This window comes from Emys orbicularis, chromosome 9 (assembly GCF_028017835.1).
Source record: "Emys orbicularis isolate rEmyOrb1 chromosome 9, rEmyOrb1.hap1, whole genome shotgun sequence".
NCBI classification, from domain to species: Eukaryota; Metazoa; Chordata; order Testudines; family Emydidae; genus Emys; species Emys orbicularis.
This window is the reverse complement of record NC_088691.1, coordinates 51,434,751-51,461,620: the sequence shown is the minus strand read 5'-3', so window position 1 is coordinate 51,461,620 and position 26,870 is coordinate 51,434,751. Positions and strand designations below refer to the sequence as shown.

Below are 26,870 nucleotides of genomic sequence, written 5' to 3'. Positions count from 1 at the left end.
GCACGTCTACGCTACAAAATTAAGTCAATTTTATGTAAGTTGACATCGAGCCTCCAATTTAAGCAAGTCAATCTTGCGTGTCCCAACTATGCTCATTGTGTCGGTGAAGTGCATCCTCACTAGCAGGGCTTGCATCAATGCACGGAGCGCTGCACTGTGGGTAGCTATCCCACAGTGCATGTAGCCGAGTGGAATTTTGGTTTGGGCTTGCAATCCCTTATGGGACCAAAATATTTGCGCGGGTGGTTATGGGAATATGGTGTTAGCCTCCCATGATGCACTTACCTCCCTCCCTGAAATCAGCGGCAAAGAAACCAAGCCTTTTTTGCACCTTGTTTTGTAAACCTTCGTTACCTGCACAGACGCCAATGCATGGTAAGCATGGACCCCGCTCAGCTGTACATTGTTGTGAGCATTACAAACACCTCGTACCTTATCCTGCAGTATTTACTCATCCAAAGCAGGTGCCGCCACGCAGAACAGTGATACCACGCAAGCACTACTGCTGGAAGCCATTGAGCGGAGCAATTTGCAGTTGCTGGTGACAGTCGCGACACGGTGGAACGCTGCTTCTGGGCCCAGGAAACAAGCACTGACTGGTGGAACCACATCGTTGTATGATGAGCTGTGGCTGCAGAACTTTCGAATGTGTACGGCCTCTTTAATGGAACTGTGTGAAGAGCTTTCCCCTGCCCTGAAGTGCAGTACTAAAATGAGAGCTGCTCTGACAGTTAAGAAGTGAATGGCGATAGCTCTGTGCAAGCTTGCAACGCCAGACTACCAGTCAGTGGGGAATCCATTCGGAGAGGGTAAATCTACCATGGGGTCTGTTGTGATCCAAGTTTGCAGGGCAATCAATAGACTTCTGCTAAGAAGGGTAGTCACTCTGGGGAACGTGCAGGACAAACTGGACGTTTTTGCCACGATGGGGTTCCCTAACTGCGGTAGGGCTATAGATGGAATTCATATCCCTATCTTGGCACCAAACAACCTTGCCAAAGAGTACATAAGCCAAACAGGATACTTCTCAATGATGTTGCAAGTACTTGTGGATCACAGGGGCTGTTTCAGTGACATCAACGTGTGATGGTCGGGAAAGGTGCATGACACATGCATCTTTAGAAACTCTGGTCTTTCCGGACTGCAAAATAACCATTGGTGATGTTGAAATGCCAATTGTGATCCTGTGAGACCTAGTCTACCCATGGCTCATGAAGCTGTACACAGGCAGCCTGGACAGCAGTAAGGACCGCTTCAACCATAGGCTGAGCAAGCGTGGATGGTGGTGGAATGTGCCTTTGGGCATTTAAAAGGCCACTGGCATTGTTTGCTTACTAAGTTAGACCTCAGTGAAAGCAGTATCCCCATTGTTGTTGTTCCTGCTGTGTGCTCCATAATATCTGTGACACAAAGGAAGAAAAGTTTCTGGCGGAGTGGGGGTTGAGGTAGATGGCTTGGCAGCCAATTTTGAGCAGCCAGACACCAGGGCAATAAGAAGAGCACATCAAGGGGCTCTGCGTCTCTCTGAGGCTTTGAAAAACAGTTTCTGCAATGACCCTCAGTAATGTGACACTTGTGTGTTGTTCCTTACCAACTTGTCCCCTTGATTGCATTTTCTCCCCTGTAAACTCCACCCCCACTAACCAGAGTGCGCTGAATGAATAAAGAGCCCTTTCTCCTCAATCTATTAAGTTTTATGCTCACAAACACAGAGAGACAGCAAAGAAAAGTAAGTTAACTGGGGCAAAAGGGTTCATAACACGGGGGTGGGGGGGAACAAGGAAAGCTTGCTTACAATTGCACTGCAGTAACAATCAAAGGTGTGGGAATGGGCGCCTTCTGGTCCTTGTACCCTCCCCTGGAGTTGAGTGCAAGGGATACCAAACCTCCCCCCGCCTCATAGGACATTTGGGAGAGGAGGATATAGAACTGGGTGACGATGGCATCAGGTTCAGCATAGGCTGCAGAGGGACTCTAGCATCCAGCTGCCTTTCTTAAACCTCAACCAGACGCTTCAACATGTTTGTTTGCTCCTTCATAATCCGCAGCATCTCATCCTTCATGCTTTCCTGTCCTCCCTATCCTTGTGCAGGTTGTCGGACAGTGTAATTCTCCATGCTCTGAGCTCCGTCTTCTCACTCTCGGAGGCGCGCATTAACTCATTGAACATGTCCTCCCTAGTCTTCTTTTTCCACCTTCTAATCTGGGAAAGTCTCTGTCCTGGTGTGAGGGATGCACCGACGAACAAGGTTTCAGCTGCAAGGAATGCAAAAGTTTGCAGAGTACCTCAATGAAAGCTTCCTAGAGATCTCCATGGAGGATTCCAGGGCCATCCCCGTGCACATAAACAGTCTTTTTCTGAGAGCACCTTCTGCGTAGCTGCAGTGGCCACCGATAACCACTACACCTACTTTTTTGTTCAGATTAAACATTAAAAATAATAGTTTGTAACCCCTACAGTGTGATTGGAAATGTGTACTCTCCAGAGGTGCCTTCCCTGGCATCACCCTCCACCGACAATTCATCCTGTGGGGGGATGGGCTCCAGGGTTAAAAACAGTTCTTGGCTATCAGGGAGTGGATCCTCCCCTCACCTGCCTCACATCCTCCTCCTCCTCCTCCTCTTCCTTGTCAACAATGTCCTCCTCGTTGTTGCTCGAGTTCACCCGGGGCTCCTAGGAGGTACCCACGGAGCATTTTGGGGTAATGGGGTCACCACCGAGAATCGCATGCTGCTTCTCATAGAAGCGGCATGTCTGTGGTGCAGAACCAGAACGACTGTTCATCTCCCTTGTCTTCTGATATGCTTGCCAAAGCTCTTCTATTTTCACATGGCACTGCTCTGTGTCCCTGGTGTAGCCTTTCTCCCTCATGCTCCATGCGATTTTGGCACAAATGTCAGCATTTCTTCTGCTGGATCGGAGCTCTGCCTGCACAGACTCTTCTCACCACACAGCAATAAGATCCAGCACCTCCTGTGTACTCCATGCTGGAGCACATTTGCAGCCTTGAGTCTCCATGATCAGCTGTGCTGGCAAGCTCTCCAAACTGATCAAACAGGAAATGAACATTCAAAAGTTCCCGGGGCTTTAACAGAGAAGCGGCTGTTTCCTGTGTACCTTGCTGTCGTGTAGTGGTGTTGAAAGCGCTCTCCAGAGCAGTCACAGCAGAGCACTGTGGGACACCACCTGGAGGTCAATTCATTTGAATTATACAACGCAATGTCTACACTATCCCATGTCGATCCGTGGACAACGAATCAAATGCTACGCCTCTTGCGGAGATTGAGTACAGAAGTGTACTTTACAGGCCACTTAGGTCGGCAGAAGGGACTTGGTAGTGTAGACACACACATTATTAAATCAACCTAATGCGTCTTATGTCAACCTAACTTTGTAGTGTAGACCAGGCCTAAATAGATGAGACAGACAAAGGGTAGGGAAAGGAATAACACAAGTAGAGTGAACAATGCAATGGTGACAAAAGTCCTGTTCTGTGAATTTTGTTTAAATCCTTTCAGTGGGGTTATGTTAAGTGGAATTGGAGATTGTCTAGATAAAAGACAAAGGAAGGGGGATGTGTGTTGGGGGGTATTGGAGCAAACAGCACAGGAGAGAATGTTCACAATGCAAACTTCAGAAAGCAGTCTGCTGTGAGTAGGTTGGTCCTTGCTTTAAATGCTATCTGCAGCTACTGTACTCTTTCACTCTGTCTTGGTTGATCCCTGTACTTTGTCCCAAAGGTCACATGACTATTTGGGGGGGGGGGGGGAAGGGGTAATCATAACACAAAAGTCCTAATGCCCCTCATAGGGGATGTGGGGGTGTCTTCTACACAATTCTGAGTCTGGTAGCTTATGTGGGCATGGATTGACAGTTTTGTTTTAATGAGGTATTCAAAGTCTGTCTTAAATATATTTTTGCCTTCCAAATCTCACTGCAAAAGCATCCAAACTTTCTGCTGCATCCTACAAGAACATAATTTATAATAACCCATCAAAGTGTGTTTAAGAGGTTTTTCTAATCTCTTCATATATTAACTATACAATACAATAATTTTGCGTGGTCTTTCCATAGGCACCTTTGGACGCATTTTCCATGGAATTTTAATAGAGGAAAAAGACCCCAGTAAAGAGAAACAAGTTTTTGTCAAAACAGTCAAAGGTAGGTTTTATTGTAGTGTTTCTCTCTCATGTTGTTCAAGTAGACTATGGCATGTTCACTGCATCAAATCTGCCTTTTAAAATGGTGAGTAAAGAACACAGGTATATGTACACTCTCTTCCCAATGGCTGCCTTCTCCATAAAAGCATAAGCTTGGTAATTCTGCCATCAGAAATGGTCAGGAATAGAAATCTACTGTGCAAGAAAGATTGGATGTACCCTCCACCAGAGGTGCCGTTTACTGCACCCTTAATCTCCTTGTTTTCCAGGGCTTTAGTCCTATGCTAGTTAGAAATGTCAGTTAAAGTTTTTGTTTTTCAGATGTTGATACTACAGAAAAATAATTGAAATATGAGCTCTTTAACCTGTTTTGTGCCCCCTCTATAAACTCCGTTTTAGAAAGAATGGGTAATTACACACGCTGTAATCCTCAAATTTTTTTATTTATTAAGTAACATGAGTATACAGGCGTCTGTACTAAACGTAGAGGAGGAAGAGATGGCTGCTGCCCAAGATGCTTCCATTCTAAATTAGACAGTGGTTCAGATATACAAAGCATTAGATGGTCTCATTTTAAAATCATGCAAACTTGTTTAACCCATTTTCCCTTTTGTTGTAAGGTTAATAGGTTTTTGTAGAAGCGTACTTTAAGGGGTCTTTAGATGCTGATGGATAGATCTTCCTCCGCTTTCAGGATGTGCCTAAGTGCATACTAAAGTTATATGAAGGTCATGTTTCCACAGTGCAACAATGGAGCTGCACTATGGAGGTATGATTTCTAAAGCGCATAATGTATCACGCACCAATTGGTCTATGTAGACCCTTCTGGTGCAGACTACGAGTTCCCTAGTGCATTTTAAGACAGTACCTTCCAAACACATTAATACAAGACATTAAATTGCACTAGGGAACTGTAGTGGGGCGCCTGTCCCACTCCTGGAGAACAGGGGTTAAAAGTAGCCAAGCTAGGCTGATTGGGGAAGCAGCCACAGCTGGGGCCAGGTCCAATTGGGGCCCAGCTGGCCCTGATAAAAGGGCTTTGGGGCCCGGAGACAGGAGTCTCTCTCCAGCCATGGAGGGAGAAGGGCTAGCTGCCTGAGAGGAAGGTACCTGAACTGGAGCAGTGCTGGGGAATAGGACAAGGGAGCTGGGGAGCTCCAACCTGGTAAAAACCCCAGGCTTCAGGCCTTGTTGAAGGCCTACAGAGGTACTGGGGCTGCAGAGATACAGCCTGGGAATAGGCAAAGACAGCAAGTCCTAACCTCTTGCCAATGAGTGGCCATTACAGACTGCAGTCTGCCCCAGTGAGTGGGGGCTAGATGATGACTGGCAGTAGCCACTGAGGCAAGGTGGGTTTAGAGGGTTGGGGATTCCCCTGGGAGGGGAGACCCAGAGTTAAGGGGGTTCTGTTGGGTGCAGAACCCTGAGGAAAAGGGACACCGCGGTCCGGAAGCGACACGGAGGCCCTAAGGCAGGCGAGACACCAGCCTGAAGAGGGCGCTCTGGGCTGGACAAGAGCTAATTCCCAAGATGACCAGCAGGAGGTGCTGCACCGGTGAGTCTGCTTCGCTACAGGAACTCTTAATGTTCACCAGCAGCAAATCAATTAGTGCACTTTAGAAATCACACACTGGCAGTGGCCATTGCCCACCATGTAGACCAGGGGTCGGCAGCCTTTCAGAAGTGGTGTGCCAAGTCTTCATTTATTCACTCTGATTCAGGGTTCCGCGTGCCAGTCATACATTTTAACGTTTTTAGAAGGTCTCTTTCTATAAATCTATAATATATAACTAAACTATTGTTGTATGTTGCGTAAATAGCTTTTTAAAAATGTTTAAGAAGCTTCATTTAAAATTAAATTAAAATGCAAAGCCCCCCCAGACGGGTAGCCAGGACCCGGGCAGTGTGAGTGCCACTGAAAATCAGCTCGCATGTCGCCTTTGGCGTGCGTGCCATAGGTTGCCTACCCCTGATGTAGATGTAACCTAACCGTACTCTAGGATGTCAGTATCTTAAACGAAAGAAAACTCATCCAGACCTTCCCTCCACAACTCTTAGTTATCATTGCTCTTTTTGGTAAAATACTCAGCATAATGAGACAAATTAAGTAATATGTTGTAAAGGTTTGTGTGTTTGACCTTTTGTGCCGTTGTTACTTTAATTATGACATTCTTACATCATTTTGATTGAGTTAACTGGTGTTTTTATAGTTTGTCATTTTCCATTTTGCAAATTGGAGCTTCAGTGAAAAGGTTCCCTTTTCCATCTTGGCTTAGTTAGCAAATTTAAACCTTTCCTGGATTAATTTTTGACTGATGGCCAGCAAGATTTTAAAATTTAAGCAAACAGTTTTCCTGTAGCCTTTTACTGTATTTTTCATATTACTATTTGTAGAGGCTGATTCTTTTTTTTTTAATTTTAAACTTCTCTAGCCAAACCTTCCAGTCTGTGCATTTCTTCCCTTTGAATATAAAATAGGAATTAACAAGGTTGGTAGGTGTAGAACATAAATGGATTTTCATCAGGTCAGACGATGATCTTTGTTTTTTCCAAACAAATGCTTCAGGACTTGTTTGATGACTGGTGATGATTTCTTTTTTCAATGTGCAGCTACAGTCAAAACTAACAATGTTAGGAACCCTTAGGAAAAGAATAGATAATAAGACAGTAAATATCATAATGCCACTATATAAATTGATGGTATGCCCACACCTTGAATACTGCATGCAATTCTGGTCGCCGCATCTCAAAAAAAAATACATTAGAAATAGAAAAGGAATGGAGAAGGGCAGCAAAAAGGTATGGAACAGCTTCCATATGAGGAGAGATTAAAAGGACAGGGACCATTTAGCTAGGAAAAGTGATGACTTTTCATGGAAAAGTGGACAAATGACCAGGGAGGAGTATAAAAATATCACTCAGGCATGCAAGAGTGAAATCAGGAAGGCCAAATCGCACTTGGAGTTGCAGCTAGCAAGAGATGTTAAGAGTAACAAGAAGGGTTTCTTCAGGTATGTTAGCAACAAGAAGAAAGTCAAGGAAAGTGTGGGCCCCTACTGAATGAGGGAGGCCACCTAGTGACAGAGGATGTGGAAAAAGCTAATGTACTCAATGCTTTTTTTGCCTCTGTCTTCACAAACAAGGTCAGCTCCCAGACTGCTGGACTGGGCAGCACAGTATGGGGAGTAGGTGACCAGCCCTCTGTGGAGAAAGAAGTGGTTCGGGACTATTTAGAAAAACTGGATGAGCACAAATCCATGGGGCCGGATGCGCTGCATCCGAGGGTGCTAAAGGAGTTGGCGGATGTGATTGCAGAGTCATTGGCCATCATCTTTGAAAACTCATGGCGATCGGGGGAGGTCCCGGATGACTGGAAAAAGGCTAATGTAGTGCCCATCTTTAAAAAAGGGAAGGAGGAGGATCCAGGGAACTACAGGCCAGTCAGCCTCACCTCAGACCCTGGAAAAATCATGGAGCAGGTCCTCAAGGAATCAATTATGAAACACTTAGAGGAGAGGGAAGTGATCAGGAACAGTCAGCATGGATTCACCAAGGGGAAGTCGTGCGTGACTAACCTAATTGCCTTCTATGATGAGATAACTGGCTCTGTGGATGAGGGGAAAGCAGTGGATGTGTTATTCCTTGACTTTAGCAAAGCTTTTGATACGGTCTCCCACAGTATTCTTGCCACCAAGTTAAAGAAGTATGGGCTGGATGAATGGACTGTAAGGTGGATAGAAAGCTGGCTAGATCGTCTGGCTCAACGGGTAGTGATCAATGGCTCCATGTCTAGTTGGCAGCCAGTTTCAAGCGGAGTGCCCCAAGGGTCGGTCCTGGGGCCGGTTTTGTTTAATATCTTTATTAATGATCTGGAGGATGGTGTGGACTGCACTCTCAGCAAGTTTGCAGATGACACTAAACTGGGAGGCATGGTAGATACGCTGGAGGGTAGGGATCAGATACAGAGGGACCTAGACAAATTAGAGGATTGGGCCAAAAAAAACCTGATGAGGTTCAACAAAGACAAGTGCAGAGTCCTGCACTTAGGACGGAAGAATCCTATGCACTGCTACAGACTAGGGACCGAATGGCTAGGTAGCAGTTCTGCAGAAAAGGACCTAGGGGTCACAGTGGACGAGAAGCTGGATATGAGTCAACAGTGTGCTCTTGTTGCCAAGAAGGCTAACGGCATTTTGGGCTGTATAAGTAGGGGCATTGCCAGCAGATCGAGGAACGTGATCGTTCCCCTTTATTCGACATTGGTGAGGCCTCATCTGGAGTACTGTGTCCAGTTTTGGGCCCCACACTACAAGAAGGATGTGGAAATATTGGAAAGAGTCCAGCAGAGGGCAACAAAAATGATTAGGGGTCTGGAGCACATGACTTACGAGGAGAGGCTGAGGGAACTGGGATTGTTTAGTCTCCAGAAGAGAAGAATGAGGGGGGATTTGATAGCTGCTTTCAACTACCTGGGGGGGGGTTCCAAAGAGGATGGAGCTCGGCTGTTCTCAGTGGTGGCAGATGACAGAACAAGGAGCAATGGTCTCAAGTTGCTGTGGGGGAGGTCTAGGTTGGATATTAGGAAACACTATTTCACTAGGAGGGTGGTGAAGCACTGGAATGCTTTACCTAGGGAGGTGGTGGAATCTCCTTCCTTGGAGGTTTTTAAGGCCCGGCTTGACAAAGCCCTGGCTGGGATGATTTAGTTGGGAATTGGTCCTGCTTTGAGCAGGGGGTTGGACTAGATGACCTCCTGAGGTCCCTTCCAAACCTGATATTCTATGATTCTATGACTAAGGGGGGATATGATAGAGGTCTATAAAATCATGAATGGTGTGAAGAAAGTGAATAAGGAAGTGATATTTACCCCCTTCAAATAACACTAGAACCCCAGGTCACCCAATGAAATTAATAGGCAGCAAGTTTAAAATAAAGGGGAAGTACTTCACACAACGCTGTGGTAAAGCTGTGGAACTCATTGGCAGGGGATGTTGTGAAGGCCAAAAGTGTAACTGGGTTAAAAAAAGAACTAGATAAAGTTCATGGAGGATAGATCCATCAGTGGCTGTTTAGGGATGCAACCCTGTGCTCTGGGAGTCCCCATGCCTCACTGCCAGATGCTGGGACTAGATGATGGGATGGATCAGTTGATTGCTGCCCTGTTCTGTTAATTCCCTCTGAAGCATCTGGCACAGGCCCCTGTCAGAAGACAAGATACTGTCTTAGATAGACCATGGTCTGACCCAATATGGCCATTCTTATGTTCTTATGTTATGTTCAGGCATGAGTAATCCAACAATAACAATCTAATGTGTGCATGTAGTAGTGGAGGAAATACCTTGGTAGAGAAACCGATTTCAGAATGAACATATAATCTGATGCAAAAGTAGAGACTGACAATAGAACTTTTAAAAAGGGGCATTTATGGATAAAAGTGATTTATTTAAAAAAAAACACCCATTAGATAAGAGCTCTCACTTGCCCCATCACCAAAGCGGGGAAACCCAAGGCAGATCTGGTTGAGAGGGATGCTGTTCCAATCGCTAGCCACTTTGCCCCTTCATGAAATAGGCCTAGAGGTGGTGAGCCAGGAGAGGAACTGGATGGATCAATGCTAAACATAATACCTTTTCAGAGGTTGACTAGGGCTTTTCTGTCCCAAAGGTAGGCTTGGACCCTTCCCCATAGAACCTATGACCTATTGAGTCATAAATGTGACAAGTTAATTTTCCCTCTACAAAGACTGTAAAATCATAGCTCTGTCCTCCTTTATCACCATCCATTTCTCTTTTCAGTTAATTTGGGGGAATATTGTTCATTGTGCAAAGATGATACGGCCCTTCAGCAATTGGAGATGATCTCAGAGGTTGCAGCTTTTAGTGTGACATGAGTAGCCAACACTACAACTACTTCTAATTTCTCTAGTTTTATTCTTGGAATAACAGAGGCCAGCTATAGAATTTAAGCTAGTTACAGGGTCTCCTGGGTTTTTTTTGTTTTTGTTTTTTTAAAGGGGTGGGGGGTGGGGAGGAATTGTTTGGGGTGGGTCGCCACAACAAAGGAATTTTCTGAATCCAATTCTCCTTATCCCAGATTCTGCTCCTTTCTGCTTCACCCTTTCAGACCCAGTTCCTCCTCACAAGCAGCCCTTCTGAAAGAGTTCCAGCCCTCACTTTGCTTCTCTGATACCAGTTGGAAGAAGATTTATCCCACTTCATGAAGGCTAAGTCCAGATCTGTGGATGGCCCAGTTCATAGAATTAGTTCAAGGGATAATCATTCACCCGTAGTTTTATCTTGGCCTGACTGCCCTTTTTCAGGTTCACTCTGTATTGTCAAGCAAGCAAAAAGGCTGCAAACGCTATATTTTGTGTTTTCAAGATTGTTACACATGCTTACTTTAGGGCAGGTCAGCATCTATTCAGCAATATTCAAAGATATTCAATCAGAGTAGCACAGGCTGCTTTGGTTGGGAAGGCTGTTCTGTCAATACTGCATCTGAAAAACCACAATGGGGGGTCATCATTGTCTCCCATTACCAGTCACTCCTGATTACTTGTGAGGCTAAGTGAGTTCAGTAGAAGTGTTCTAATCTTCTTAATTTAAACCCACCTTCTCTATTGACAATTTGTATTTTCAGTATGTCAGTTTTCTTCTCTTAGGCATCCTAGTTCCTGTTATCTTTCCCACTTGCAACGTGGTTCCTTGGGAAGTTTTGCTGACTGAGGTGGGAAAGGACCATAGTCTTCTATAGGAAGTGATTGGAACTTTGTCACCTTCTTTTTGTTGAGTGGAGTTGGATTAGCATCATGTAAGTATATCTTCAGAAGGAAGAAAAGACTGGCAAATCAATTCAGCAGTAAGGGCGGGTCTCCTGGGTTAACTGCCCCTTCTTTGTTTTCTGCTTTTTGTAATGTGACTTAGGTTTCTTCAGTTGCTTTAGTGGTTTTAGGGGTTTTCAGCTTAGATGCAGAAATTAACTGTTGTTAATCTCTAAGGTGCCACAAGTACTCCTGTTATTTTTGCGGATACAGACTAACACGGCTGCTACTCTGAAACCTGTTGTTACTTGGAGTATCTGCCAGCTTGAAATCAGTCCTGGGGATGCACATAGATTGTTTAACAGCACAGAAACAACACCTATTGTATCCATTACAATAGGCCATAGTTTGGGTTCTGGGTACTTAAAATTTCATCTTAATGGAAACTTTTCTTGGATTTTCCCCCCCCTCATTTGTTCTGGGCTTCACTAGTGAAGCTGTTTCTTAATATCAGTTATCATAGATTCCCTCACCTCTTTAATAACAATGATAGAGTATTGACAAGAGTCTAAAGGATTTTCTCTGCTATACTTGGAATTTTTTGTGTGTGTGCAGATTCTAGGGTCCCCTAAAAATTAACTTGTTTGTAAAGATGAGGGCAATAAAACAGTTCTATTCTGCCATGATATAAATAATGTGCATAAATAAAGTGCCCAGAGGCTTCGGTTAAGATCAAGGCCCTTTTGTGCTAGATGCCATTATAAACAGAGGTAGACATGTGCCTGCTCCAGTGGTCTGTCCACTGTGGATGGAGGCTTAAGTCTATCCACCAGTGCTTCTGGTAACAAGAGTCCTTGCTAAGCTCCAAGAAGAGAATTTGTTATCTTAGTTTCCCTATCTATACTGGTCAAGGATTCTCAAATCTGCTTCAGATGTTTGTGACCGGCCTATTTGCTGGAATTGGCCCTGGATCATTGTCCAACCTAACTGCATCTCCACATGGAGTCTATCTCATCAGCATAGTTGCTGATCAAGTAGAACTTAGGAACCATGGTGTGTTCTGCCAGATGTTTCAGGCTCCTTCAGAGAAACCAAGATGCATCCAGAGGACCTATAAGTGAAAGGTTTCCAGCATGATGCAAACAGGCCATGTTGGATAGCTGACAACTCGCACACATACAAATTCTGACTTCCTTCTTAACTTACCTGTTTGGCTTCGACAAGTACTACCTGTGTTCATTTACATCTATTTCAGCTGTCACAAACCAGTTGAAGGCAGTCTAGTGTCTTGGCTCTTCTCAGATTCATGCAGGGCTTGTTAAAGGGAAGAACATGTTGAGAAGAGTTAGACTTGTGGCACATGAAGTAGTAAGAGGGCAAGAGCTTGTTTGTGTGCAGTTTTGTTAAAGGTTACAGATTTTTTTTAATGCAAAAATGTTTGAGCTTAAGTCAATATCTTTGTAGTCTTAAAAGTACACATAGCTACATTATAATAAGTAAATTGAAAGGTGTTCTTACCCTCCCAGGCTCCTGTTTCTCCAGTATTTGTTCATGACATCTCACAGGTCCCGGTTGAACACCCCCTCTGATATACTCACCAGACTGCTATGAAGGAAACTAGATGCTGATCCCCCGGTGTTTTAAGTCTTGAGCCTGAATGGAGCTCAGCCACTTGCCCCAGTTTGGGGCATCCTAAGCACATTCTTGAAGTACAGATCCACTTTCTAGCACCCCCTCCTTGGAGCTGGAACCTGCTGTCCAGCTGCCTGGCCCCTGGGATCAGTGCTGACTCCTCAGTCTACCCAGTAGTGTAAACACCCCCTCTCCCAGAACTCCACCCCAAGGTGTGAACCTTCTAGGTTACCATTTAACTCTCAGGAGACTTGTGGTAAGTGCAAAGCATAAATCACAGACATTTAGCACAAGATTCTAACACCATTGCTTTTTTACTTAACAGATAAAGCACAAGATAGTACAGATCACATAGCACACAACAAACATCCTAAACACAGTGCCCCCCACTAGCTCACCCTTCCCTTGGAAGTCATCGGAGGATCATCTGTGTTCAGGTAGGTATGCAGAGTCCCCTACCTCATCAGGCTGCTACATGTTCAGTTGCTTCTCCTTTGTCCTCAGCTGGAGAAAAGTGGCCGAGTACTCCAGATTGATCCCTTTTCATAACTTTCCAGTTTCCTCTGTCAGATGACTCTCTCGTCAGCCTTGAAAGGTGACCAGAGACCCTACCAGTTGACCTCGTTGCCAAGGCGACCAATCCCCTGAGAAACCAGTTCTGGGTAGGAGCTATCTTATTGTCTCAGCTATTTCTTTTCAATGGGAGAGCCCTTTAAGCAATGAACCTCTTGTTATTTCTTTGTCACTAGCCTTTGGAATTTCAGTCTAACATGTAGGCAAGCCGACAATGGAGAAGGCAAAGGGGCTGCACGTTGAAAATGGAGTTTGCAGCTTGGTAAAAATACATACATAGTTCATGAATTTTGTGTGAGATCATAAATTGTTCAGACAGATTCCCTAAACTGTCAAAGCATTAAACACTTGAAGTAGGGCAAGGAATGCATCTTCTAGCCTGCATTAGGTGTTTGAACTTCTCAGAAGAAACAGATTCCCGAACTCTCATCTTAGACATTAAGCAAATGAGGAATTTTTAAAAATTTTCAGATATAATGTATTTGATGTTCTCTAAGATGTTAAGTCATTAAGAAAATATACAAATTTAAGTTTTGTTACTAAAAAGCACTTCAGTTCATCTTCGCCTTGTCTACACTATAGAGTTGTCAACAAAAATTATGCTGCTTTAATTAAAGCTATAGTGCATGTCCACACTATGTTCCTTGTGTTGACGCAGCGCATCCACAGAAGCAGCTCTTGCATCGAGACAGAGCAGTGCACTGTGGGTAGTTATCACACTGTGCAACTTGCCTCAGGGCCTTTTGGAAAGGGTTTGCAATGCCTCATGGCAGGGCCGTCCTTAGGATTTATGGGGCCCTATGCAGTATTATTAAACTGGTGCCCCTATGCCTGACAGCAGCCCGGGGGCAGGAAGGGATGAGACAGCAAAGGATACCGAGATGCCCAGCCCGCCTCACGGCAGTGGAGAGTCACAATTCCCCACAGAGACCCCTATACCCTCTCCCTCACGCAGAATGCGCGGTGCTGGCACATTCGGCTCTGTGAATACGGCCCGTGCTGAGTTTGCGGGAGCCGACTCACTCTTACCTGCTGTCATGGGCAGTGGGTGAAACTTCCGCTTGGGGAGGCTAGCTCCCCAGCCCACCTCTTCTGCCTGTGGCCCCACCCATACTCCACTCCTGCTCCACCCCAGACCCTGCCCTCTCTCCACTGTCTCCCTCCTCTCTTCCCTCCCTCACCCTGCTCACCCCCTTCCATCCAAATGAAGCAAATTACATTTGAAAAAACACTCTTCTGCAATTTCTTTCTAAAGAAAATGAAGCATGTTTTCCACTGCATGCCAGATGGTGAAGACTGGACATGCAGAAGGTACATAATTAAAAGCACTAAACTTGGGGGTGGGGCACGTGAAGGGAGAAAGGGATGGGCAGAAAGGACAGGAAGACTTCGGAAGCAAGTTTTTTTTTTTACTATAGTAATTAAAATGTGTATTTTAGATAAGGGTGGTCTTTTGAAGGATTTATTTAAAAAAACTATGTCTGAAGATCCGAGCATTTAAGGCTAAAGATGATGGTGCATCTAAAAATCTATGCAAGGATTTTTTAGAGATGTGATTTTATAATCTTCAACTCACTAATGAAATATTTTTAAAGCAAATTTTAAACTAAGGTCCTGTAGTAGACTAACATGTTCTGAGAAAATAATATTACAGTAATGCACAACTGTTTTTGTCAGTAAATTTAGAAACTGACAGTATATTGGCAAATGCCTGTTAAATGGCTTCATTACCACTTGAATGGTTCTTTAACAGTTTCAGTGTTATGCTAATAGGTCTGGCAGGCTGGAAGGCTTATTAAATTCCTTCAGAAGGAAGACTCACCAGGCTGCAGCAGCCAACTGTGGTGGGAGCCTGCAGGAAGGGTCAGAACAGGCATAGGAAGAGGTGGGAGGGTGGACACAGACCCAGTGGTGCCCCAATTTTTCAGGTGCCCTACACAGCTGCATATGCCTAAGGACGGCCCTGCCTCATGGCACAGGTCCAGCATCACATGATGCAGGTTTCTCAATTCCATCATTCCATCGGCATCTTACTAGATTGCCAGCCGCTTTTCAGCTAAAGTGTATGGGGGGGAGGGGAAGATTGTGTGTGATAGGGAGTGTGGGGTGGGAGGGGGAAGAGACAGAAACTGTGTGTTGGGGAAGTGTGTCGGCATGCTGTCTCTAGGGCCTTGGCTACACTTGAGAATTCACAGCGCTGCCAAGGCAGCGCTGTGAAGCGCAAGTGTAGTCGCGCCGCCAGCACTGCGAGAGCTCTCTCGCAGCGCTGCAAGTACTCCACCTCTCCGAGGGGAATAGCTTGCAGCGCTGCGAGCGCTGATTACACTGGCGCTTTACAGCGCTGCACTCGGGGGGGGGGGGGGTGTTTTCACACCCCTGAGCGCAGCAAGTTGCAGCGCTGTACAGCGCCAGTGTAGCCAAGGCATAAGTTCAGACAGCAGCCTGAGCAACCAAGCCTGGGGGACGGGGAACCCCCGCCCATAGCTCAGCACAGCAGTCTTCTTCCCCCCCCCCCCCCATCTCCCCGCAGCAGCAGCCGGCTCTGCCTGCCTGCCGATTCCACATTGATGGTTCTGTGATTCCCTCAGAGTTCTCCCACAGCATCTTCAGCAGCTCTGTCAGCTCTCCACGCTGAGAAATGTCAAAGGTTCTTCGAGTGATTGCTCATGTGTATTCCACAATAGGTGCGTGTGCTCGCCATGTGCGCCAGTGTGGGAAGTTTTTCCCCTAGCAGTACCTGTAGGGGAGCACCCCTAGCAACCCCTGGAGTGGCACCTCCATGGCACGGTATAAGGGGCACTGCGCACTCCCCCCCCCCCCCCCCCCAGTTCCTTCTTGCTGCCAGTGAAGGTGCTTCGGAACTGCTCTGCTCCAGCTTTGCTATAGCTTGTCCCTAGAACTCTTGTTCATTCAGTGTATGTGACCTGTAGTTAGTACTCAATTAGGTTTAGTTTAGTTTAGGTAGTGCAACTGGGCCGGGGTATGCCCCAGGTTTTAAGTCATGCGACACTTGTAGGCACCCGATGCCAGTGAGTGATCTGCACGCGGACAGTCTACGCTGTTTGGGTGAAACTCATCTCAGCTCTCGCTGTAAGATTTGCAAGTCGTTTAAGCCTCGGACCGAGAGAGAGAGACATTATGCCCCGGGCTATCCTCATAGAGTTGGTGTTGATCCCGACTCCGGTGTGCTGCTCCAAGTCGGCACCGTGATGTCAGTGCACGGCGACACCCCGGTGCCAACTACTAGTCGGCACCACGTCCCGTCCACGGGGCACACCAAGAAGGCTAAGAAGAGGCCTTCGCCGCCACGGCACCGGAGTAAATCTGGGGCAGAGACTAGACACATGTTGGGCAGTCCTCAATCCCCATCGGCCTCTAGGCCTCCTACTCAAGTCGAACGAAGTAGCCCGGCCCAGTCGGAGCAGGCTTCCCCGGATGTCCAGATGCCCTCCGTGCTAGAGGCCCTGCAGGCGGCCCGGGACGTTATGTCAATGCTGGTACCAGGAGCACTGCCAACGTTGGCCTCTTGCTCCAGAGGGAAGCCGCCACTGGGATTTTGGCAGTCGCCCCCGACTCGGTACTGGTCTCGGTTGAGGGAACATTCGCGATGCTGTTCGCCACTCAGCAACCATTCCGTGCATAGTCCACCTGGGTCGCCGTCGACTCCCACCAGGTTGTCTGGCTGGGTTCCGTCTGACCGAGACTCCAGACACCGCTCCACCTCGAGGAGCGAACACCGATGGGACCGAGGCAGACGACACAGAAGGTCCTTGTCTCGGAGGGGCTATCGTAGCCGGTCGCGACACAAATGTCAACGCCGTTCCCGTTTGTCGTCCTGCTCCAGGACCCCGCCAAGGCACTGCTCCTGTTATACCAATAGAATAAAAACCAGCAGGATCTTAAGAGGGATAAGGCAAAGATGCCACATTTATTGTAAATATACTGATTAAGCAAAAGATAAAAGTAAACAACGTTGTTTGACTACGTATTCCTATCACTACTTATTCCTTATACACACACATATATATAGATAGATTCATTTACACAATCATTCAGTCAAGTTCTGTATAGGTGTTATAGTTACCAGCCTAGAAGTTGCTCATGCCAAATTACTGGCCAGGTATCTTAGTCATGAGGATGGAGCCGAGTCTGTGTCAGATGCACCTGATGCTCCTGGAGGTTGGCAGCAGAACCAAAGACTCAAAGTCCTCAGTCTTGAGAGTCCATTCTTATAGGATTTAATTCCTATGTTAGTCTATGGGAGCTGTTTCATCCTGCTGTTGCTGACTCAATCAGCAGATGGCACATTCCTGTCCAAAGTGGTACATTCCTGGTGGCTCCACACTGTCCAAAGTTTGTGTTTCTCATCCTTCCAGGTGATGGGGTGGATCCCAGTTTACCCTCCGGGGGTTTTCTGGTCATCCACTTGACACATTCTTCGGCCGATGGATACTTCCTTTCTAGGCTGGCACCTCCCTAACCATCCATGTATATCAAGCATTCATCAGCATACATTCCATACCTTAACCATATTTTAATTTACTGTCTCCACCACTTTCAGAGTTTGTGCTAATTTATTTGAGACTCCCGGCCCTTTAATCACAGAGGGTGGGGGTCTGTCCTAGGAGCCGTTGAATGAAGTGAAAGTCACTTAACAGCTTATAGTGTTTGTTTACATTGTATCAATTACTTCAAGAACAAAGTCAATTAACTTGTTTGTAAGTTTTACATAGTAGTAAAATATCTTTTACAGGATAGATATAATCAATGGTTTCTACAGACAGTATCTTGCAAGTTTTAACAGAAGAACCAAGAGATTTTTGTACTTGGTGAAACTGTTGGATTTTAAAGTGTGGGGGCCAAATTATGAGGGGGTCACTGTCTCTTGGGGGAATCACTGTTAGTACCTTCTTTAATATCCCTACACTCCCGCAGCCCCGGGAGTCGATCACCGGCGAGTCACCATCGCGGATCCGCCCGTCGGAGCCGATCGCTGAGCAGCTGTTACCAACGGTACCGGTCCTCCACATCGAGGTCACGGTCTCGGGGTCGGCACCGCTCCTCCCGGTCCAGGTCATACATCAGCCCAGCCTCCCTTCATAGCCATCCATCGATGGGTCAGGCCAGCCAGGCCGAACAGCCCGCTCACCCGGTGCCACGGCAGGTGCAGTGGCACCGGGCCCCGTGGCTGGCGCAATTGTACCAGTGGGCATCGTGGCCCCCGACACAGCCGCCAGTGGGTGTTTGCTTGGTGGCCAGAGCCTCAGAAGGGCCGTCGGCCTCCGGACCTCCGAGGAAGGAGTCGATAGGTTGTACATCCTCGGCACCGTGCCCGGAGACCGACCAGGTGGTGGATCCTCCGGTGCCGGTGGACACACAAAGTACTGTGCCGGCCTCCTCCCCCTCATCTGATGAGGCGATTGCAGCCCCTCCTCCTTCCGTCCCTCAGGAGGACTCTAAGGCCCACCAAGAACTATTAAAAAGGGTGGCATCAAGCCTCAACCTCCAGGCAGAGGAAGTGGAGGAGCCCTCGGATTCCATGTTTAACATACTGTCCGCCTCTACTGGGCAGGGTGGTCTTGCCTCTCCACGAAGGGGTGGCTAAAATGTCAAATGCCCTGTGGCAAACCCTGGCCTCATTGGCCCCCATCTCTAAAAGAGCGGAACGCAAGTATTTTGTGCCTGCCACAGGGCATGAATACCTATACACCCACTCTGCCCCTAACTCCCTGGTGGTCGAGTTGGTCAACCACAGGGAGCGGCAGTGCCAACCAGCTCCTACTCCGAAAAATGAAGATTCAAGGAGGCTGGACTCATTTGGAAGGAAAAGTTATTTGTCCTCGAGCTTCCAGTTATGGGTGGCAAACCATCAGGCTCTCCTGGACAGGTATGAGTTCAATCTGTGGGGCTCTTTGCCCAAATTCGAGGACCCCCTCCAGGAACGTGACAGGAAGGAGTTCAAAGCCCTGGTGGAGGAGGGTACAGCGGCTGCCAGGGCAACCCTGCAGGCAGCATCGGATGCAGCGGGCACAGCCGCGCGGTCCATGGTCTGCACGGTGTCCATGAGAAGGGTGTCGTGGCTCCTGCTCTCTGGGCTGTCCAGTGAGGTGCAGACCTCCTTGCAGGACCTCCTGTTTGACGGCAAAGCTCTGTTTGTGGAACAAATGGTTATAAAACTGCATGGCCTGAAAGATTTCCACATGATGCTTCAGACTCTGGGCCTCTATGTTCCGGCTAAACCTAAGTATAAGCCGCAGCAGGCTCCCGCCCAGGCCGCCCACTCTAAATACACGCCTGCTTATAAAAAGTCGTGGGACTATAAAACGCCCGCAGAGGCAGTCTCGGCCTGCCCTCCAGCCTGGGGGGTCCTCCAAGGGCAAACAGGCAGGGAAACGGCACTTTTGACGGGATGCCCGGGGGCACCCTGACAGTTCTCATCAGGGATCCACTCACAATAAAGTTTCCCTTCTCCAACCGGTTGTGTGCTTTCCTCCTGGAGCTGACCTCAGACCAATGGGTCCTCAACACCATCTCCTGGGGTTACACCCTCCAGTTTACCTCCACCCCACCTGACCACCCTCCGTCCCCATCCCTCCTGGGGGATCCCTCTCACGAGGCTCTGATCGAGCAGGAGGTGGGGTGGCACCTTGGCCTAGGAGCGGTGGAAGTGGTGCCAGTGGAGTTCAAACACAAGGGGTACTACTCCCGCTATTTCCTTATCCCGAAGGCCAAAGGGGGGCTTAGGCCCATCCTGAACCAGTACACGGTAAAGCTCAAGTTCTGCATGGTCTCCCTGGCCTCCATCATTCCCTCCCTGGATCCCGGGGACTGGTACACCGCCCTCGATCTGCAGGCCGTGTACTTCCACATCCATATATTCGAGGGGCACAGACGCTTTCTCCGTTTCAGAGTTGGGCAGGAGCACTACCAATTTACGGTCCTCCCGTTTGGCCTGTCCACTACCCCCAGGGTATTTACAAAGTGTATGTCGGTGGTGGCTGCCTACATCAGGCGCCATGGGATCCAGATCTTCCCCCTATCTGGATGACTGACTGGTCAAGGGCAGCTCCTGGTCGCAGGTGTGGGATCACGTGGCGCTCCTTCTGTCCACGTGCGCCACTTTGGGCATGTTGGTAAACGACACCAAGCCCACGTTAGTCCTGGTACAACACATAGAGTTTATCGGGGCGGTCGTTGGACGGCACGTCAGCCACCACCTTCCTCCCGCCGACAGGACAGGTTCGAGGCCCTGAAAGGGCTCATCGACACGGTCACAAGGTTTCCAGTGACAACAGCCAGAGCATGCCTCCAGCTCTTCGGTCACATGTTGGTGTGCACATATGTGTTCCGCCACGCCAGACTCAGGATGAGGCCCCTCCAGCTCTGGTTGGCCTCGGCGTTCTCCCAGGCCAGAGACGGGACGGACAAAGTCCTCACTGTGCCCAAACACGTGATCGCCTCCTTATGATGGTGGTCCTCCCTGGGGAACATGTTCCACGGGGTCCTATTCAGAGGCAGGCCCCCATCGATGGAACTGGTGTCTGATGCATTGGACCTGGGGTAGGGAGCCCATGTGGGGGACGTTCAGACCCAAGGTCTGTGGTCTGCGCAGGACCTGGCCCCCACATAAACGTCCAGGCATGCATGGCCTTCCGCTCGCACCTGGAGGGCTCGGTGGTCAGGGTTCTCACAGACAACACGGCCTCGATGTTTTACATAGGCAGGGCCCGAGCCTCTGCCAGGAAGCCCTCAGGCTGTATAGCCCATGACATTTGCCTACAGGCCTACCACCTACCAGGCACCCGGAACTCGCAGGCGGATCGCTTGAGCAGGGACTTCTCCTCTCAGCACGGGTGGTCCCTTCACCCAGTGGTGGTGTACAGACTTTTCCAAGAGTGGGGAACTCCCCAGGCGGACCTGTTTGCGACCCGGCAGAACCATCACTGTCCCCGGTTCTGCTCCGGGGGAGCTGGGATGGGGTGCTATCTCCAATGCCTTCCTCCTGTCCTGGTCGGGCCGGTTTCTCTATGCCTTCCCCCCGTTCCCACTGATAGGCAAGGTCTGGGTCCTACTAATTGCCCCGGCATGGCCCAGGCAGCGTTGGTATGGGACCTTCATGGGCCTGGCAGTCGCCCCGCCGTAGCTGTTGCTGTCCCGCCCAGACCTGCTCTCCCAGGACCAGGGCCGCTTCCTCCACCCCAACCCAGCGTGGTGGCTCAATGGTTAGGCCGGGAGGAGAAGACGTGCTTGGAAGGGGTTCAGCGCTTCCTCTTGGAAAGCAGGCGACCCTCCATGCGCTGAGCCTACTTCACAAAGTGGTCTTGGTTCTCCCGATGAGTGGGGTGTTTCCCCCATGGCTGCCCCGATCCAGCTCATTTTGGACGACCTCCTTCACCTTAGAGCCCAGGGCCTGGTGCCCTCGTCCGTCGAGGTGCACTTGGCGGCCATATCGGCCTTCCACCCACCGATGCAGGGCCACACGGTATTCTCCCATGCTATGACTGGCCGATTCTTTAAGGGATTGGATCGTCAGTTCCCCCATCCCACAGTGGGACCTGAACCTGGTGCTGGCCCGCCTCACGGACCCCCCTGTTTGAGCCGCTAGCTACGTGCTCCTAGTCCATCGTGCTAGGTACCAATACAAACATATCAAGAGCTAGGTGATAAGCCTGGTTCTATGGCTGGAAGTAGCAGGTTGTTCTTATGCTGCTCCACATGATATCTTTGATGCTCAACAGCTTGACACGAGACATTGTGCTAAGATTTTCAAAAGCAACTAGTGATCTTGGATGCCTTCTGTTATTTGTGTCCATCTTGTCTGAAGAAGCTTTTTTTAAGAGGTTCCTCGGCACTTTCGGTAAAACAGACCCCTTTAAGGCGTCTCAAGTTGGACATCCAGAATTATAGGTCGCTCGACAATCTTGGTTTTGATCTCTGCTATTACTCAATTCTTGGTTGTTGAGACATTGAACTATTGTGGAATATTGGCACAGAGCAGTCTCATGAAACAGGATGTTGGGTGCTTTGATCCTAGAAGTAGTGATCATGCCACATACAAACTCTAAAGCATTGAGTTGCAGTAATGGTGTGGAGTGTTGGGTGTTGGCACATATCTATCAGCATTTAGAGGCAAGCAGCTTTAACAAATTAACATCTCAAAAGGTGATTAGAGTAGCTCTTTAAAGTCTTCAAGGTGTCAAGACTTGTGGCTCTGTTACCTTTTGGGAACCCTGGAGCGTTTGGCTTAGGGCACGTCTTCACTGGCAATGTTAAGGGCCACGGCAGCACTCTAAAAAAAATCTCCACGAGGGGCGCAACTACCAGCGCTGGTGCACTGTCTATACTGGCATGTTACAGCGCTGAAACTTGCAGCACTCGGGAGTGTTTTTTCACACCCCTGAGCGAGAAAGTTGCAGCGCTGTAAAGTGCCAGTGTAGACAAGCCCTTAAACTCAAAGTTGCAACTTGACACATGAATTCAGTGTCATAATCTTGGAGAATGTGGCCTCTTAATAGCACTGCCCATAAACAGAGGCTTTGATACAAGAGATTTGTCATGGTTTCAATCACAGAATTGCCCTATGGCCCAAGTAGAGGAAGTTAAGACCACTATAAGGAGTCACCATAGTTTAGCCTAAGTGCAAAGATTTCCCACAATGCTAGCACTCAGGTGCTGGGCTACATCCTGCCAAATGTTATAAGGACAGAATACCCTATGCCAAAGGAAGTAGGTGCTGAAGAGTTCTGTGTGTGCTGTTGTAAGTTCTATCCAAAGTACAGCACACCTGATGCAAGACAATTGTAGAACTTCACTATATATAATTCTAGATCCTCCAGGGGCACAAATAGACACTATCAAAATCATTCCTTATTACATGAATGTCAGGGGACATTCAAAGCTGGATGGCTGTGGGAGCTTCTGGGTGCTTGGAATTCTTGAAAATCAGGCGACTTATTTTGGTTCCTAAATATGGACTTACGACCCCAATTATATCACCATTTTGTAATGTCTTGGTCAGTATAACTAATGAAAAAATAGTTATTAAAATGAATTATAATAACTGCAACAGGACAATTGCATTATTTCTATCCATTTATCCTTTTCGCCATGAGTCATTCTTCCAAAGAAACTTTGGAAGTAGTGGACCAGATTCTTTTGAGCTTCAACTGGTGTAAATCCAGAATAATTACATTGACTCTCATGTGGTTCCTCTACATTGTCGTTGGTGTAACTCAGAGCAGGATTTGGCTTTGTGCTCCTATTGTTTGTCCTGAATGCGTTGCATTTATATAATTTTGTTTTCCCGCAGAAACAGGTTGACTTATAGAAAACAAGGAAATAATATTGATAAGAATACACAATACGGATGCTGGAACTGTTTCACAAGATAAGATTTGGATTTTTGTATATACTTGAATGGAAGTCAATCATCCTTTGGGAGCCCTACCCCTAAAATATAATGTTCTTTCTGAGCTGAAAGGAAACAATGGAACATACTGTAGTTTTTCAGTGAGCCATTGTTGGATTTCATGATGGAGAGAGGAAGGGCATTGACAAAGCCCTTGTCTGCAACAGTATTACTGTGAAGAGATGGATGAATTCATTGTCACTGTAGGAGTTTTTTCTAAACAAGCTTAACTTGTTTTGTAGACTTTACAGCCAATTTAAACTACCTTCTGACCTGGAACGCTAGATTATTGCAATGTAACTTCTAATTTTAAAATACCAAAAAGTAGTTACATGAGTGCAGGGTCAGTTCCTCTTTCTGAGAGGTATACAAGCCAAGCTTACAGGTTTTAAAATAAAACATAAAATGAAATAACCTCTTTCCTCACAATGTAGTAGTTCTGGGCTCAACTGTAGTGGGAATGAAACTGGTAATTAAAGTTGCCTATGCATTATTCTGAGATCTCATTTCCAGTGGCCTATAACTTCTTGTAACTTACGTTTTGGCCTGGAATTTTCCAAGTCTAGTCTCTCCTAGAGGGTGCATTTTTCTGGAAAGGTTCAGCTATTCATAAGAACAAATTTTAACAATCTCAGTCTGGTAAATGAGGGCTGTATTGCTTGTGTAACTCCGGCCATATCTATGCTACAGAGTTTAGTCGACTTAAGCTGCTTTAATTACATCGGTTGTGCACATCCACACAACTCCTTGAGTCAGCAGAGTGTCCACAGTCTGTGCCCTTGCATCAACAAAGAGAGCATTGCATAGTGGGTAGCTATCCCAATGCGCAACTCACCATCTTCTGCCACTGGGAGATCTGGGAACAGATTGCAGTGCATCATGGGGGCATGCTCACTGTCCCATGATGCAGTTCTTTCTGTCCCATCATTCCATGGGCTTCCGACCTTGTTTTGTGCTGTTTTTGAACAGCCCCTGTAAACTGTATGCCCGCCATCTCTGCCTGAAAGCATGGATCCTGAACTGCTGACAGTTTGGTGATCAGCATTATGAACACAACGCAGCTGGTCCTGCAGTGTTTCATGAGCTGTGGAACAAAGTGAATCTGTGGTGCCTGCCCTGCTGTGGGCAATGGAAAGAAATAATTCAAAATTGCTGCTGGCATTCACAGAGTAGCTGCACACAGTGGACTGTCAGTATTGGGCTCAGGAAATGAGCACTGAGGGGTGGGATCAGATCGTGATGCAGGTATGAGATGACGCGCGGTGGCTGCAGAAGTTTTGGATATGTAAAGCCACCTTCCTGGAACTGTGTGCGCCGCTTGCTCCAGCAGTGCAGCGCAAGGACACCAGAATGAGGGCTGCCCTCACAATGGAAAAGCGAGTGACGATCGCTGTGTGGAAGCTGGCAATTCCAGACTGCTACCGATCAGTTGCAAATCAGTTTGGAGTTGGAAAGTCCACCGTAGGGGTTGTGGTGATGCAAGTGTGTAGGGCCATTAGTCACTTCCTGCTATGAAGGACAGTGACTTTGAGTAATGTGCAGGAAATACGGGATAGCTTTGCAGCAATGGGATTTCCTGACTGTAACGGGGCGATAGATGGCACGTATATCCCAATTTTGCCCCCAGACCATCTTGCGATGCCATCAATCATAAGAGCTACTCCTCTATGGTTTTGCAGGTGCTGGTGGATGACTGGGGTGTTTCACTGACATCAGTGTGGATTGGTCAGGGAAGAGTCGTGATGCATGAATCTTTAGGAACACTAGACTGTATAGAAAGCTCATGCTGAGACTTCCTTTCAAGACCAGAGATTCCAGTGGGGGATGTGGAAATGCCATAGTGATTCTGGGAGACCTTACCTACCCCTTGCTCCCCTGGCTCACGAAGCCTTACACTGGGAATCTAGACAGCAGCAAGAAGTGCTTCAACAACAGGCTCAGCTGGTGCTGAATGACCATTGAATGTGCCTTTGGCAGATTAAAAAAGTCACTGGTACTGCCTTTTTGGCAGATTAGACCTCAGTGAGGATAATATTCCGATGGTTTTAGCAGCCTGCTGTGCTCTGCATAATATTTGCAGAGCGAAGGGGGAAAAGCTTCCCTAGGGGTGGAGCGCTAAGGTGGATCATCTGCTTGCTGATTTTGAGCAGCCAGATACCAGGGCAATTAGAGGGGCTCAGCAGGGGGCTATTCAAATCAGGGAGGCTTTGAAGGAGCATTTTGACAATGACCCCAGCAATGTTCCCTCTAATTTTTTCCATTCATGTGCAGAATACATTTTATGTGCACCGAGGTATGTGCCTATGTGCGCCACCAGTAGAAACAAAAAACCTAGATATGATATATATATATATATTTTTAAAGTTACCATAGGGATAATTACTCCAGCCAGGTTAGGCATTTTAGAACTCACTACTCAAAGAATTAAATTTTAAGTGTAAGAGAAATAAAAATTATGAAATGCATAGACCAGTCAAAACACTAAAATAACACTTGGAAAGAATAAAATTAAAGAGAATATATGTGCATTGCAGGAAGTAGCAAGAAGTAACAACAATAATGCAAGTATGTGTTGGGAGGTGAGTGTGAAAGAGACTTGTGTGTAAGAGAGACTGTGTGTGTGTTGGCTGGTGGGAAAAGCTGTGCATTGTCTCTCTAAAATGCTTACCGAAAGCTCTCCTGTTCGGTCCTGAGCCCTGTTGTCTCTCTCCCCTCCCCCCCACTCTGTGAAGATGGGGTACATGGGGTGGGAGAGAGAGTGTGTCGGGGGGGGGAGAGAGAGAGACTGAGCTGGCTGCTGGGGAAATCTCAGAAAAAGTACACTGTCTCTTTAAGAAAGGCACGCGCTCAGACCGCAGCAGCTCCGAGTCCTCCTGAGCCAGGCTGTCCCCTCTGCCCTGCTCTGTGGAGATGGGGTACAGGGGAGGGGGACACCCTAACATCAGCACCCTCCCCCCCACTCTGCACAGCCAGCAGGAGGGTCCCAGGTGCAGCTGCAGGATGGAGCAATGTGGGGGGAAGGGCACCCAACACATGCTGCTGGCTGTATGTGCTCTGCTGTCAGCTGGGTGCCACTTACATCTCTCCTGCGCGGCTGCCCAAGCGTGCAGCTTACAGGGAACACAGAGCCCCAGTAATGTGTCTTTATGATGCATTTGGCCAGGCAATGTTTACTTGCTGCCTTGAATGACCCCCGTAATGCTTTCTTCCTGAGTTTTAATTGTAGTGAGCTAATGTTCCTGCCTATAGCCACTGTTTGAATTTTAGCAGCAAATACCGTGTGCATGACACACAGACTCACTTTGTTTCAAAGACTATACTTTTAATTAAAAGGAT

General features: G+C 47.5%; 1 protein-coding gene across 1 annotated transcript in view; it reads left to right on the top strand.

The window, feature by feature from the left end:
- The window catches only part of RYK (receptor like tyrosine kinase), a 108,448-nt gene that overhangs the window by 58,483 nt on the left and 23,095 nt on the right, over positions 1 to 26,870 (top strand). Inside the window, exon 9 of the mRNA XM_065410765.1 lies at positions 4,076 to 4,162. Within this exon, the coding sequence (XP_065266837.1) occupies positions 4,076 to 4,162 (87 nt within the window). The remainder of the gene's footprint in view (positions 1 to 4,075; positions 4,163 to 26,870) is intronic.